Source organism: Leptodactylus fuscus, chromosome 8 (genome assembly GCF_031893055.1).
Source record: "Leptodactylus fuscus isolate aLepFus1 chromosome 8, aLepFus1.hap2, whole genome shotgun sequence".
NCBI classification, from domain to species: Eukaryota; Metazoa; Chordata; class Amphibia; order Anura; family Leptodactylidae; genus Leptodactylus; species Leptodactylus fuscus.
The window spans coordinates 87,525,880-87,543,001 of NC_134272.1; the positions used below are offsets into that span (position 1 = coordinate 87,525,880).

The 17,122-nt window shown below is 32.4% G+C and overlaps 1 protein-coding gene across 1 annotated transcript in view; it reads right to left on the minus strand.

Annotated features, from left to right (window-relative positions):
* Positions 1 to 1,428: 1,428 nt before the first annotated feature.
* The window catches only part of SLC4A3 (solute carrier family 4 member 3), a 48,432-nt gene continuing 32,738 nt past the window's right edge, over positions 1,429 to 17,122 (minus strand). The window contains exon 18 of the mRNA XM_075284604.1: positions 1,429 to 1,933. Coding sequence (XP_075140705.1) covers positions 1,856 to 1,933 — 78 coding nt within the window. The 3' untranslated portion in view covers positions 1,429 to 1,855. The remainder of the gene's footprint in view (positions 1,934 to 17,122) is intronic.

Below are 17,122 nucleotides of genomic sequence, written 5' to 3' on the forward strand. Positions count from 1 at the left end.
GCTATGCTGAGGAGGTCCAAAAGACCGAAACAGCGCTGTCCATAGCTGGGAATCTGTTCCTTTTGGAATAGAAATACTAATTTGGCAATTAAATCCGCATCATGTCAGTAGGCTTATTAACTGAGTCATGCACGATGTTAAGGAGGCTGCCCTCTAGAGGGCAGCATACAGAGGCACTGTTCTCCTAATTACATCCTGGAGAATAGATTTGCATATTTTTTTACCCAGAATCCCTAGTGGAGCAGGAATGACTTGTAAGTCTCCGTACGCCTATATAGGCACACACTCTCCCTAATGTGTATGATTATCCCCTGACCCTGGTCTATAGTCTCTCACTCTGCCAAATCAGTATCCCTGCGCTATGCTGAGGAGGTCCAAAAGACCGAAACAGCGCTGTCCATAGCTGGGAATCTGTTCCTTTTGGAATAGAAATACTAATTTGGCAATTAAATCCGCATCATGTTAGTAGGCTTATTAACTGAGTCATGCATGATGTTAAGGAGGCTGTCCTCTAGAGGGCAGCATATAGAGGCACAGAAGTATTTGGGTTAGACAGAAACTTCCTATTTAGCTGCATGCAGTCTCTTGTGCCTGTCTCTACTCTCTCACTAGTTGCCTTCTCCACAGACTTCTATGCTGAGCTGTAACATGACCTTCAGCAGAGATTTTAGAGTGAAAGTCAGTTGAACAAGAGGAACTGAACCTGAAAAAGGAGGAACGGGCATTTGCATTCTGAACTGATTTAACTGAAGCACTTGGGCGAGACAGAAACTTCCTATTTAGCTACTTGTGCCTGTCTCTATTCTCTCATGAGTGCTTTTCTCATGTCTCCCCTCCACAGACTTCCATTCTGAGCTATAATATGACCTTCAGCAGAGATTTCAGAGTGAGTCAGTCGAACAGGAGGAAAAGAACCAGAAAAAGGAAAAATGAGCATTTTTGACCTGAACTGATTTGTCTGAAGCACTTGGGTGAGACCTAAACATCTTATTTATCTGCCTGCAGTCTCTTGTGCCTGTCTCTCCTCTCTTACATCTTCCCTCCACAGACTTCTATTCTGAGCTGTAACATGAAATTCAGCAAAGATTTTAGAGTGAAAGTCAGTTTAACATTTGCAACCTGTACTGATTTGACTGAAGCACTTGGGTGAGATAGAAACTTCCCATTTAGCTGCTTGCAGTCTCTCATTCCCTTCTCACTTTTTCCCTCCAAAAACTTCTATCCTGAGCTGTAACATGACCTTCAGCAGAGATTTGAGAGTGAAAGTCAGCTGAACAGAAGGAAAAGAACCTGAATAAGGAGAAAGGGGCATTTGCAATTCTAACATATATGACACAGTTTCTTGTATTCTCCTCTACTGCTCATTTATGCAGCTATTACTAGTAAGAAAAAAATATTTATTTCAAAAATAGTTAATGGACGACATATTAACATGGAAAAGTTACTGGTAATTTATGACTGTATTTCAAAAACTGGCCACTGGGGGCAGTAGTGTTACTCCTCTGGAAAAGTATAGAAAAGAATCTTCACACCTGAGGATGGCCATGCGATGAATAATAGCCTACCCAGCGGATTATTCAATACAGCGTTAAGTCTATGTAAGCCATCAGACAATTGTAAGACAATGGTTTGCGTCTGATTATCACATGGCAGAACCTTCTATATTATGGCGGTGACTGGTGCAAGTTCTGGCGGGACATTTCACACAGAAGATTCTTTGGTCTCTGGAATGTCCGGTTACCATTTTAGTATTATGGCCAATGTAGGATTTAGGGGATTGGAATCTAAAAAGACTGGAAAGTATGATCATCCTAGAAGAGAGATGAAGGGCAGAAGACATCACAATGGGCAAGTCTCAGACGGGCATATGAAGTTCATTGTATTCATCTTGGCCGTCTTCATCAAAGTTTGGCTCCACATCTTCAGAATCCAACTAATACAGAGAGAAGACAGAACAAAATGTAATGTCATAGGTCACCAAAGGTCCATTATAGGCTGGACATAGAGAGCCGTTTATTAACCCCTTCCCGCCGATGGCATTTTTTGATTTTCGTTTTTCGTTTTTGACTCCCCTCCTTCTAAACCCCATAACTTTTTTATTTCTCCGCTCCCAGAGTCATATGAGGTCTTAATTTTTGCGGGACAATTTTTTCTTCATGATGCCACCATTAATTATTCTATATAATGTACTGGGAAGCAGGAAAAAAATTCAGAATGGGGTGGATTTGAAGAAAAAATGCATTTCTGCGACTTTCTTACGGGCTTTGGTTTTACGGCGTTCACTGTGCAGCCAAAATGACATGTCCCCTGTATTCTGTGTTTCGGTACGGTTCCAGGGATACCAAATTTATATGGTTTTATTTACATTTTGACCCCTAAAAAAAATTCCAAAACGGTGTTAAAATTTTTTTTTTCTAAAAGTCGCCATATTCCGACGGCCGTAACTTTTTTATACATAGGTGTACGGGGATGCATAGGGCGTTTTTTTTTGCGGGGCCAGGTGTACTTTTTAGTTCTACCAATATGGCTTTGATCACTTTTTATTCAAATTTTTATCAGAATTAAAACAGTGAAAAAACGGCGGTTTGGCACTTTTGACTATTTTTCCTGCTACGGCGTTTACCGAACAGGAAAAATATTTTTACAGATTTGTAGAGCGGGCGATTTCGGACGCGGGGATACCTAACATGTATATGTTTCACAGTTTTTAACTACTTTTATATTTGTTCTAGGGAAAGGGCGGTGATTTGAACTTTTAATACTTTTTATATTTTTTTATATTTTTTTTTAACTTTTTTTTTATTTCTTTTTTTGCATTTATTAGACCCCCTAGGGGTGTTGAACCCCAGGGGGTCTGATCACTAATGCAATGAATTACAATGCTAATGCATTGCAATGCATTGCAAAAAATCATCATCTCTTTTGCAGGCTGTATACACCAGCCTGCAAAAGAGAGAATTTGCAGACAAGCCTGGGAGCCCTTAACAAGGCTCCCGGCTGTCATGGCAACGGGGGGTCGGCCCTGGAGCATGCTCCAGGAGCCGGCGATCCCTGCCAAAATGGCGGCGCCCATGCGCCGCCGGGAAGATGGCGCCTCCGGACCGATCGGAGGCATGAGAGCCGGTTGTCTACTGCTTAAAGCAGTAGACACCCGGTGGCTATGACGGCCGCCCGGCTCCCGGGCGGTCGCCATAGTTACAGACCCGACACGCGCCGTACTATTACGGCGCATGTCGGGAAGGGGTTAAAGCAGTTACATCTCTATCAACTGGGCAAAATGTCTCTGAGTGAAATAAACAGTCAAGGATCTCTCAAGATGAGGTACACTACCCAAAAGTGGCATCTCAGAGCCTTTTCATAGGCCAGCAGGGGAAGAACTTTTACATTCTCTTGTAATAAGACCCACTGTGTACTCATAGTATATTTTTTGTCAATGGGTGTAGTTATATTCTTGTACATAGGAGTAGCATTATAGTAGTTATATTATTGTACATAGGAGTAGTATTATAGTAGTTATATTCTTGTACATAGGAGGTAGTATTATAGTAGATATATTCTTGTACATAGGAGGTAGTATTATAGTAGTTATATTCTTGTACATAGGAGTAGTATTATAGTAGTTATATTCTTGTACATAGGAGTAGTATTATAGTAGTTATATTCTTGTACATAGGAGGTAGTATTATAGTAGTTATATTCTTGTACATAGGAGTAGTATTATAGTAGTTATATTCTTGCACATAGGAGATAGTATTATAGTAGTTATATTCTTGTACATAGGAGTAGTATTATAGTAGTTATATTCTTGCACATAGGAGATAGTATTATAGTAGTTATATTCTTGTACATAGGAGTAGTATTATAGTAGTTATATTCTTGTACATAGGAGGTAGTATTATAGTAGTTATATTCTTGTACATAGGAGTAGTATTATAGTAGTTATATTCTTGTACATAGGAGGTAGTATTATAGTAGTTATATTCTTGTACATAGGAGGTAGTATTATAGTAGTTATATTCTTGTACATAGGAGCAATATTATAGTAGTTATATTCTTGTACATAGGAGTAGTATTATAGTAGTTATATTCTTGTACATAGGAGGTAGTATTATAGTAGTTATATTCTTGTACATAGGAGGTAGTATTATAGTAGTTATATTCTTGTACATAGGAGTAGTATTATAGTAGTTATATTCTTGTACATAGGAGTAGCATTATAGTAGTTATATTCTTGTACATAGGAGTAGTATTATAGTAGTTATATTCTTGTACATAGGAGCAGTATTATAGTAGTTATATTCTTGTACATAGGAGTAGTATTATAGTAGTTATATTCTTGCACATAGGAGGTAGTATTATAGTAGTTATATTCTTGTACATAGGAGTAGTATTATAGTAGTTATATTCTTGTACATAGGAGGTAGTATTATAGTAGTTATATTCTTGTACATAGGAGGTAGTATTATAGTAGTTATATTCTTGTACATAGGAGCAGTATTATAGTAGTTATATTCTTGTACATAGGAGCAGTATTATAGTAGTTATATTCTTGTACATAGGAGGTAGTATTATAGTAGTTATATTCTTGTACATAGGAGCAGTATTATAGTAGTTATATTCTTGTACATAGGAGCAGTATTATAGTAGTTATATTCTTGTACATAGGAGGTAGTATTATAGTAGTTATATTCTTGTACATAGGAGGTAGTATTATAGTAGTTATATTCTTGTACATAGGAGGTAGTATTATAGTAGTTATATTCTTGTACATAGGAGGTAGTATTATAGTAGTTATATTCTTGTACATAGGAGCAGTATTATAGTAGTTATATTCTTGTACATAGGAGTAGTATTATAGTAGTTATATTCTTGTACATAGGAGTAGTATTATAGTAGTTATATTCTTGTACATAGGAGAAGTATTATAGTAGTTATATTCTTGCACATAGGAGATAGTATTATAGTAGTTATATTCTTGTACATAGGAGTAGTATTATAGTAGTTATATTCTTGTACATAGGAGGTAGTATTATAGTAGTTATATTCTTGTACATAGGAGTAGTATTATAGTAGTTATATTCTTGTACATAGGAGGTAGTATTATAGTAGTTATATTCTTGTACATAGGAGTAGTATTATAGTAGTTATATTCTTGCACATAGGAGATAGTATTATAGTAGTTATATTCTTGTACATAGGAGTAGTATTATAGTAGTTATATTCTTGTACATAGGAGGTAGTATTATAGTAGTTATATTCTTGTACATAGGAGGTAGTATTATAGTAGTTATATTCTTGTACATAGGAGTAGTATTATAGTAGTTATATTCTTGTACATAGGAGTAGTATTATAGTAGTTATATTCTTGTACATAGGAGTAGCATTATAGTAGTTATATTCTTGTACATAGGAGTAGTATTATAGTAGTTATATTCTTGTACATAGGAGCAGTATTATAGTAGTTATATTCTTGTACATAGGAGTAGTATTATAGTAGTTATATTCTTGCACATAGGAGGTAGTATTATAGTAGTTATATTCTTGTACATAGGAGTAGTATTATAGTAGTTATATTCTTGTACATAGGAGGTAGTATTATAGTAGTTATATTCTTGTACATAGGAGGTAGTATTATAGTAGTTATATTCTTGTACATAGGAGCAGTATTATAGTAGTTATATTCTTGTACATAGGAGCAGTATTATAGTAGTTATATTCTTGTACATAGGAGGTAGTATTATAGTAGTTATATTCTTGTACATAGGAGCAGTATTATAGTAGTTATATTCTTGCACATAGGAGGTAGTATTATAGTAGTTATATTCTTGTACATAGGAGTAGTATTATAGTAGTTATATTCTTGTACATAGGAGGTAGTATTATAGTAGTTATATTCTTGTACATAGGAGCAGTATTATAGTAGTTATATTCTTGTACATAGGAGCAGTATTATAGTAGTTATATTCTTGTACATAGGAGGTAGTATTATAGTAGTTATATTCTTGTACATAGGAGTAGTATTATAGTAGTTATATTCTTGTACATAGGAGTAGCATTATAGTAGTTATATTCTTGTACATAGGAGTAGTATTATAGTAGTTATATTCTTGTACATAGGAGCAGTATTATAGTAGTTATATTCTTGTACATAGGAGTAGTATTATAGTAGTTATATTCTTGCACATAGGAGGTAGTATTATAGTAGTTATATTCTTGTACATAGGAGTAGTATTATAGTAGTTATATTCTTGTACATAGGAGGTAGTATTATAGTAGTTATATTCTTGTACATAGGAGGTAGTATTATAGTAGTTATATTCTTGTACATAGGAGCAGTATTATAGTAGTTATATTCTTGTACATAGGAGCAGTATTATAGTAGTTATATTCTTGTACATAGGAGGTAGTATTATAGTAGTTATATTCTTGTACATAGGAGCAGTATTATAGTAGTTATATTCTTGCACATAGGAGGTAGTATTATAGTAGTTATATTCTTGTACATAGGAGTAGTATTATAGTAGTTATATTCTTGTACATAGGAGGTAGTATTATAGTAGTTATATTCTTGTACATAGGAGTAGTATTATAGTAGTTATATTCTTGTACATAGGAGTAGTATTATAGTAGTTATATTCTTGTACATAGGAGTAGTATTATAGTAGTTATATTCTTGTACATAGGAGTAGTATTATAGTAGTTATATTCTTGTACATAGGAGTAGTATTATAGTAGTTATATTCTTGTACATAGGAGTAGTATTATAGTAGTTATATTCTTGTACATAGGAGGTAGTATTATAGTAGTTATATTCTTGTACATAGGAGTAGTATTATAGTAGTTATATTCTTGTACATAGGAGTAGTATTTTAGTAGTTATATTCTTGTACATAGGAGTAGTATTATAGTAGTTATATTCTTGTACATAGGAGGTAGTATTATAGTAGTTATATTCTTGTACATAGGAGTAGTATTATAGTAGTTATATTCTTGTACATAGGAGGTAGTATTATAGTAGTTATATTCTTGTACATAGGAGAAGTATTATAGTAGTTATATTCTTGTACATAGGAGTAGTATTATAGTAGTTATATTCTTGTACATAGGAGTAGTATTATAGTAGTTATATTCTTGCACATAGGAGATAGTATTATAGTAGTTATATTCTTGTACATAGGAGTAGTATTATAGTAGTTATATTCTTGTACATAGGAGGTAGTATTATAGTAGTTATATTCTTGTACATAGGAGGTAGTATTATAGTAGTTATATTCTTGTACATAGGAGTAGTATTATAGTAGTTATATTCTTGTACATAGGAGCAGTATTATAGTAGTTATATTCTTGTACATAGGAGGTAGTATTATAGTAGTTATATTCTTGTACATAGGAGTAGTATTATAGTAGTTATATTCTTGTACATAGGAGTAGTATTATAGTAGTTATATTCTTGTACATAGGAGTAGTATTATAGTAGTTATATTCTTGTACATAGGAGTAGTATTATAGTAGTTATATTCTTGTACATAGGAGTAGTATTATAGTAGTTATATTCTTGTACATAGGAGCAGTATTATAGTAGTTATATTCTTATACATAGGAGGTAGTATTATAGTAGTTATATTCTTGTACATAGGAGTAGTATTATAGTAGTTATATTCTTGTACATAGGAGCAGTATTATAGTAGTTATATTCTTGTACATAGGAGGTAGTATTATAGTAGTTATATTCTTGTACATAGGAGTAGTATTATAGTAGTTATATTCTTGTACATAGGGGGCAGTATTATAGTAGTTATATTCTTGTACATAGGAGTAGTATTATAGTAGTTATATTCTTGTACATAGGAGTAGTATTATAGTAGTTATATTCTTGTACATAGGAGTAGTATTATAGTAGTTATATTCTTGTACATAGGAGTAGTATTATAGTAGTTATATTCTTGTACATAGGAGTAGTATTATAGTAGTTATATTCTTGTACATAGGAGTAGTATTATAGTAGTTATATTCTTGTACATAGGAGTAGTATTATAGTAGTTATATTCTTGTACATAGGAGTAGTATTATAGTAGTTATATTCTTGTACATAGGAGTAGCATTATAGTAGTTATATTCTTGTACATAGGAGGTAGTATTATAGTAGTTATATTCTTGTACATAGGAGTAGTATTATAGTAGTTATATTCTTGTACATAGGGGGCAGTATTATAGTAGTTATATTCTTGTACATAGGAGTAGTATTATAGTAGTTATATTCTTCTACATAGGAGTAGTATTATAGTAGTTATATTCTTGTACATAGGAGTAGTATTATAGTAGTTATATTCTTGTACATAGGAGTAGTATTATAGTAGTTATATTCTTGTACATAGGAGCAGTATTATAGTAGTTATATTCTTGTACATAGGAGGTAGTATTATAGTAGTTATATTCTTGTACATAGGAGTAGTATTATAGTAGTTATATTCTTGTACATAGGGGGCAGTATTATAGTAGTTATATTCTTGTACATAGGAGTAGTATTATAGTAGTTATATTCTTGTACATAGGAGTAGTATTATAGTAGTTATATTCTTGTACATAGGAGTAGTATTATAGTAGTTATATTCTTGTACATAGGAGTAGTATTATAGTAGTTATATTCTTCTACATAGGAGTAGTATTATAGTAGTTATATTCTTGTACATAGGAGTAGTATTATAGTAGTTATATTCTTGTACATAGGAGTAGTATTATAGTAGTTATATTCTTATACATAGGAGCAGTATTATAGTAGTTATATTCTTGTACATAGGAGGTAGTATTATAGTAGTTATATTCTTGTACATAGGAGTAGTATTATAGTAGTTATATTCTTGTACATAGGGGGCAGTATTATAGTAGTTATATTCTTGTACATAGGAGTAGTATTATAGTAGTTATATTCTTGTACATAGGAGCAGTATTATAGTAGTTATATTCTTGTACATAGGAGGTAATATTATAGTAGTTATATTCTTGTACATAGGAGTAGTATTATAGTAGTTATATTCTTGTACATAGGAGATAGTATTATAGTAGTTATATTCTTGTACATAGGAGTAGTATTATAGTAGTTATATTCTTGTACATAGGAGCAGTATTATAGTAGTTATATTCTTGTACATAGGAGGTAGTATTATAGTAGTTATATTCTTGTACATAGGAGCAGTATTATAGTAGTTATATTCTTGTACATAGTAAGTAGTATTATAGTAGTTATATTCTTGTACATAGGAGTAGTATTATAGTAGTTATATTCTTGTACATAGGAGTAGTATTATAGTAGTTATATTCTTGTACATAGGAGCAGTATTATAGTAGTTATATTCTTGTACATAGGAGGTAGTATTATAGTAGTTATATTCTTGTACATAGGAGTAGTATTATAGTAGTTATATTCTTGTACATAGGAGGTAGTATTACAGTAGTTATATTCTTGTACATAGGGGGCAGTATTATAGTAGTTATATTCTTGTACATAGGAGCAGTATTATAGTAGTTATATTCTTGTACATAGGAGGTAGTATTACAGTAGTTATATTCTTTTACATAGGGGGCAGTATTATAGTAGTTATATTCTTGTACATAGGAGTAGTATTATAGTAGTTATATTCTTGTACATAGGAGGTAGTATTACAGTAGTTATATTCTTGTACATAGGGGGCAGTATTATAGTAGTTATATTCTTGTACATAGGAGTAGTATTATAGTAGTTATATTCTTGCACATAGGAGGTAGTATTATAGTAGTTATATTCTTGTACATAGGAGTAGTATTATAGTAGTTATATTCTTGTACATAGGAGGTAATATTATAGTAGTTATATTCTTGTACATAGGAGGTAGTATTATAGTAGTTATATTCTTGTACATAGGAGCAGTATTATAGTAGTTATATTCTTGTACATAGGAGCAGTATTATAGTAGTTATATTCTTGTACATAGGAGGTAGTATTATAGTAGTTATATTCTTGTACATAGGAGCAGTATTATAGTAGTTATATTCTTGCACATAGGAGGTAGTATTATAGTAGTTATATTCTTGTACATAGGAGTAGTATTATAGTAGTTATATTCTTGTACATAGGAGGTAGTATTATAGTAGTTATATTCTTGTACATAGGAGTAGTATTATAGTAGTTATATTCTTGTATATAGGAGTAGTATTATAGTAGTTATATTCTTGTACATAGGAGTAGTATTATAGTAGTTATATTCTTGTACATAGGAGTAGTATTATAGTAGTTATATTCTTGTACATAGGAGTAGTATTATAGTAGTTATATTCTTGTACATAGGAGTAGTATTATAGTAGTTATATTCTTATACATAGGAGTAGTATTATAGTAGTTATATTCTTGTACATAGGAGCAGTATTATAGTAGTTATATTCTTGTACATAGGAGGTAGTATTATAGTAGTTATATTCTTGTACATAGGAGTAGTATTATAGTAGTTATATTCTTGTACATAGGAGTAGTATTATAGTAGTTATATTCTTGTACATAGGAGTAGTATTATAGTAGTTATATTCTTGTACATAGGAGGTAGTATTATAGTAGTTATTAGAGATGAGCGAACAGTGTTCTATCGAACACATGTTCGATCGGATATCAGGGTGTTCGCCATGTTCGAATCGAATCGAACACCGCGTGGTAAAGTGCGCCAAAATTCGATTCCCCTCCCACCTTCCCTGGCGCCTTTTTTGCACCAATAACAGCGCAGGGGAGGTGGGACAGGAACTACGACACCGGGGGCATTGAAAAAAATTGGAAAAAGTCATTGGCTGCCGAAATCAGGTGACCTCCATTTTAGACGAATAGTGGATTTCAAATCCGGGTCATATGAGAATGTGAACTTTGTGACTATGAGACAGGGATAGCTGTACAGGCAGGGATAGCTAGGGATAACCTTTATTTAGGGGGGAATGTTATTAAAAATAACTTTTTGGGGCTCTATCGGGTGTGTAATTGTGATTTTTGTGAGATAAACTTTTTCCCATAGGGATGCATTGGCCAGCGCTGATTGGCCGAATTCCGTACTCTGGCCAATCAGTGCTGGCCAATGCATTCTATTGGCGTGATGAAGCAGTGCTGAATGTGTGTGTTTAGCTCAACTACACCGGTGGAGTAGTTGGCTAAGCACACAGATTCAGCTCTGCTTCAATCAGCGCTGACCAATGCATTCTATTAGCTTGATGAAGCAGAGTGTGCACAAGGGTTCAAGCGCACCCTCGGCTCTGCTACATCAGAGCCGAGGGTGCGCTTGAACCCTTGTGCACCCTCGGCTCTGCTACATCAGAGCCGAGGGTGCGCTTGAACCCTTGTGCACACTCTGCTTCATCACGCCAATACAATGCATTAGCCAGTGCTGATTGGCCAGAGTACGGAATTCGGCCAATCAGCGCTGGCTCTGCCGGAGGAAGCGGAGTCTAAGGTTGGACCTGAATGGAGACTGGTGTGGAGCGATCTTAGACTCCGCCTCCTCCAGCAGAGCCAGCGCTGATTGGTCGAGTTCCGTACTCTGGCCAATCAGCGCTGGCCAATGCATTCTATTAGCGTGAACTGAGTTTGCACAGGGGTTCTAGTGCACCCTCGGCTCTGCTACATCAGATTGCTACATCTGATGTAGCAGTGCCGAGTGTGCATCAGATGTGTAGTTGAGCAAAACTGACTCAGCACTGCTAAGTCTCTGCATTCGCATAGGAATGCATTGGCCAGCCTTCGGCCAATCAACGCTGGCTCTGCCGGAGGAGGCGGAGTCTAAGGTCGGACCTGAATGGAGACTGGTGTGGAGCGATCTTAGACTCCGCCTCCTCCAGCAGAGCCAGCGCTGATTGGTCGAGTTCCGTACTCTGGCCAATCAGCACTGGCCAATGCATTTCTATGGGGAAAAGTTAGCTTGCGAAAATCGCAAACTGACAGGGATTTCCATGAAATAAAGTGACTTTTATGCCCCCAGACATGCTTCCCCTGCTGTCCCAGTGTCATTCCAGGGTGTTGGTATCATTTCCTGGGGTGTCATAGTGGACTTGGTGACCCTCCAGACACGAATTTGGGTTTCCCCCTTAACGAGTTTATGTTCCCCCTAGACTATAATGGGGTTCGAAACCCATTCGAACACTCGAACAGTGAGCGGCTGTTCGAATCGAATTTCGAACCTCGAACATTTTAGTGTTCGCTCATCTCTAGTAGTTATATTCTTGTACATAGGAGGTAGTATTATAGTAGTTATATTCTTGTACATAGGAGTAGTATTATAGTAGTTATATTCTTGTACATAGGAGTAGTATTATAGTAGTTATATTCTTGTACATAGGAGTAGTATTATAGTAGTTATATTCTTGTACATAGGAGTAGTATTATAGTAGTTATATTCTTGTACATAGGAGTAGTATTATAGTAGTTATATTCTTATACATAGGAGGTAGTATTATAGTAGTTATATTCTTGTACATAGGAGTAGTATTATAGTAGTTATATTCTTGTACATAGGAGCAGTATTATAGTAGTTATATTCTTGTACATAGGAGGTAGTATTATAGTAGTTATATTCTTGTACATAGGAGTAGTATTATAGTAGTTATATTCTTGTACATAGGAGCAGTATTATAGTAGTTATATTCTTGTACATAGGAGGTAGTATTATAGTAGTTATATTCTTGTACATAGGGGGCAGTATTATAGTAGTTATATTCTTGTACATAGGAGTAGTATTATAGTAGTTATATTCTTGTACATAGGAGTAGTATTATAGTAGTTATATTCTTGTACATAGGAGTAGTATTATAGTAGTTATATTCTTGTACATAGGAGGTAGTATTATAGTAGTTATATTCTTATACATAGGAGTAGTATTATAGTAGTTATATTCTTGTACATAGGAGTAGTATTATAGTAGTTATATTCTTATACATAGGAGGTAGTATTATAGTAGTTATATTCTTGTACATAGGAGTAGTATTATAGTAGTTATATTCTTGTACATAGGAGCAGTATTATAGTAGTTATATTCTTGTACATAGGAGGTAGTATTATAGTAGTTATATTCTTGTACATAGGGGGCAGTATTATAGTAGTTATATTCTTGTACATAGGAGTAGTATTATAGTAGTTATATTCTTGTACATAGGAGTAGTATTATAGTAGTTATATTCTTGTACATAGGAGTAGTATTATAGTAGTTATATTCTTGTACATAGGAGGTAGTATTATAGTAGTTATATTCTTGTACATAGGAGGTAGTATTATAGTAGTTATATTCTTGTACATAGGAGTAGTATTATAGTAGTTATATTCTTGTACATAGGAGCAGTATTATAGTAGTTATATTCTTGTACATAGGAGGTAGTATTATAGTAGTTATATTCTTGTACATAGGAGTAGTATTATAGTAGTTATATTCTTGTACATAGGGGGCAGTATTATAGTAGTTATATTCTTGTACATAGGAGTAGTATTATAGTAGTTATATTCTTGTACATAGGAGTAGTATTATAGTAGTTATATTCTTGTACATAGGAGTAGTATTATAGTAGTTATATTCTTGTACATAGGAGTAGTATTATAGTAGTTATATTCTTGTACATAGGAGTAGTATTATAGTAGTTATATTCTTCTACATAGGAGTAGTATTATAGTAGTTATATTCTTGTACATAGGAGTAGTATTATAGTAGTTATATTCTTGTACATAGGAGTAGTATTATAGTAGTTATATTCTTGTACATAGGAGTAGTATTATAGTAGTTATATTCTTGTACATAGGAGTAGCATTATAGTAGTTATATTCTTGTACATAGGAGTAGTATTATAGTAGTTATATTCTTGTACATAGGAGCAGTATTATAGTAGTTATATTCTTGTACATAGGAGTAGTATTATAGTAGTTATATTCTTGTACATAGGAGTAGTATTATAGTAGTTATATTCTTGTACATAGGAGCAGTATTATAGTAGTTATATTCTTGTACATAGGAGGTAGTATTATAGTAGTTATATTCTTGTACATAGGAGTAGTATTATAGTAGTTGTATTCTTGTACATAGGGGGCAGTATTATAGTAGTTATATTCTTGTACATAGGAGTAGTATTATAGTAGTTATATTCTTGTACATAGGAGCAGTATTATAGTAGTTATATTCTTGTACATAGGAGGTAATATTATAGTAGTTATATTCTTGTACATAGGAGTAGTATTATAGTAGTTATATTCTTGTACATAGGAGATAGTATTATAGTAGTTATATTCTTGTACATAGGAGTAGTATTATAGTAGTTATATTCTTGTACATAGGAGCAGTATTATAGTAGTTATATTCTTGTACATAGGAGGTAGTATTATAGTAGTTATATTCTTGTACATAGGAGCAGTATTATAGTAGTTATATTCTTGTACATAGTAGGTAGTATTATAGTAGTTATATTCTTGTACATAGGAGTAGTATTATAGTAGTTATATTCTTGTACATAGGAGGTAGTATTATAGTAGTTATATTCTTGTACATAGGAGTAGTATTATAGTAGTTATATTCTTGTACATAGGAGCAGTATTATAGTAGTTATATTCTTGTACATAGGAGTAGTATTATAGTAGTTATATTCTTGTACATAGGAGTAGTATTATAGTAGTTATATTCTTGTACATAGGAGCAGTATTATAGTAGTTATATTCTTGTACATAGGAGGTAGTATTATAGTAGTTATATTCTTGTACATAGGAGTAGTATTATAGTAGTTATATTCTTGTACATAGGAGGTAGTATTACAGTAGTTATATTCTTGTACATAGGGGGCAGTATTATAGTAGTTATATTCTTGTACATAGGAGCAGTATTATAGTAGTTATATTCTTGTACATAGGAGGTAGTATTACAGTAGTTATATTCTTTTACATAGGGGGCAGTATTATAGTAGTTATATTCTTGTACATAGGAGCAGTATTATAGTAGTTATATTCTTGTACATAGGAGGTAGTATTACAGTAGTTATATTCTTGTACATAGGGGGCAGTATTATAGTAGTTATATTCTTGTACATAGGAGTAGTATTATAGTAGTTATATTCTTGTACATAGAAGTAGTATTATAGTAGTTATATTCTTGTACATAGGAGGTAATATTATAGTAGTTATATTCTTGTACATAGGAGATAGTATTATAGTAGTTATATTCTTGTACATAGGAGTAGTATTATAGTAGTTATATTCTTGTACATAGGAGTAGTATTATAGTAGTTATATTCTTGTACATAGGAGCAGTATTATAGTAGTTATATTCTTGTACATAGGAGGTAGTATTATAGTAGTTATATTCTTGTACATAGGAGCAGTATTATAGTAGTTATATTCTTGTACATAGGAGCAGTATTATAGTAGTTATATTCTTGTACATAGGAGTAGTATTATAGTAGTTATATTCTTGTACATAGGAGCAGTATTATAGTAGTTATATTCTTGTACATAGTAGGTAGTATTATAGTAGTTATATTCTTGTACATAGGAGTAGTATTATAGTAGTTATATTCTTGTACATAGGAGGTAGTATTATAGTAGTTATATTCTTGTACATAGGAGTAGTATTATAGTAGTTATATTCTTGTACATAGGAGTAGTATTATAGTAGTTATATTCTTGTACATAGGGGCAGTATTATAGTAGTTATATTCTTGTACATAGGAGCAGTATTATAGTAGTTATATTCTTGTACATAGGAGGTAGTATTATAGTAGTTATATTCTTGTACATAGGAGGTAGTATTATAGTAGTTATATTCTTGTACATAGGAGTAGTATTATAGTAGTTATATTCTTGTACATAGGAGTAGTATTATAGTAGTTATATTCTTGTACATAGGAGTAGTATTATAGTAGTTATATTCTTGTACATAGGAGCAGTATTATAGTAGTTATATTCTTGTACATAGGAGCAGTAATATAGTAGTTATATTCTTGTACATAGGAGTAGTATTATAGTAGTTATATTCTTGTACATAGGAGTAGTATTATAGTAGTTATATTCTTGTACATAGGAGTAGTATTATAGTAGTTATATTCTTGTACATAGGAGTAGTATTATAGTAGTTATATTCTTGTACATAGGAGTAGTATTATAGTAGTTATATTCTTGTACATAGGAGTAGTATTATAGTAGTTATATTCTTGTACATAGGAGCAGTATTATAGTAGTTATATTCTTGTACATAGGAGGTAGTATTATAGTAGTTATATTCTTGTACATAGGAGTAGTATTATAGTAGTTATATTCTTGTACATAGGGGGCAGTATTATAGTAGTTATATTCTTGTACATAGGAGTAGTATTATAGTAGTTATATTCTTGTACATAGGAGCAGTATTATAGTAGTTATATTCTTGTACATAGGAGGTAATATTATAGTAGTTATATTCTTGTACATAGGAGTAGTATTATAGTAGTTATATTCTTGTACATAGGAGATAGTATTATAGTAGTTATATTCTTGTACATAGGAGTAGTATTATAGTAGTTATATTCTTGTACATAGGAGCAGTATTATAGTAGTTATATTCTTGTACATAGGAGGTAGTATTATAGTAGTTATATTCTTGTACATAGGAGCAGTATTATAGTAGTTATATTCTTGTACATAGTAGGTAGTATTATAGTAGTTATATTCTTGTACATAGGAGTAGTATTATAGTAGTTATATTCTTGTACATAGGAGGTAGTATTATAGTAGTTATATTCTTGTACATAGGAGTAGTATTATAGTAGTTATATTCTTGTACATAGGAGTAGTATTATAGTAGTTATATTCTTGTACATAGGAGGTAGTATTATAGTAGTTATATTCTTGTACATAGGAGTAGTATTATAGTAGTTATATTCTTGTACATAGGAGTAGTATTATAGTAGTTATATTCTTGTACATAGGAGTAGTATTATAGTAGTTATATTCTTGTACATAGGAGTAGTATTATAGTAGTTATATTCTTGTACATAGGAGTAGTATTATAGTAGTTATATTCTTGTACATAGGAGTAGTATTATAGTAGTTATATTCTTGTACATAGGAGTAGTATTATAGTAGTTATATTCTTGTACATAGGAGGTAGTATTATAG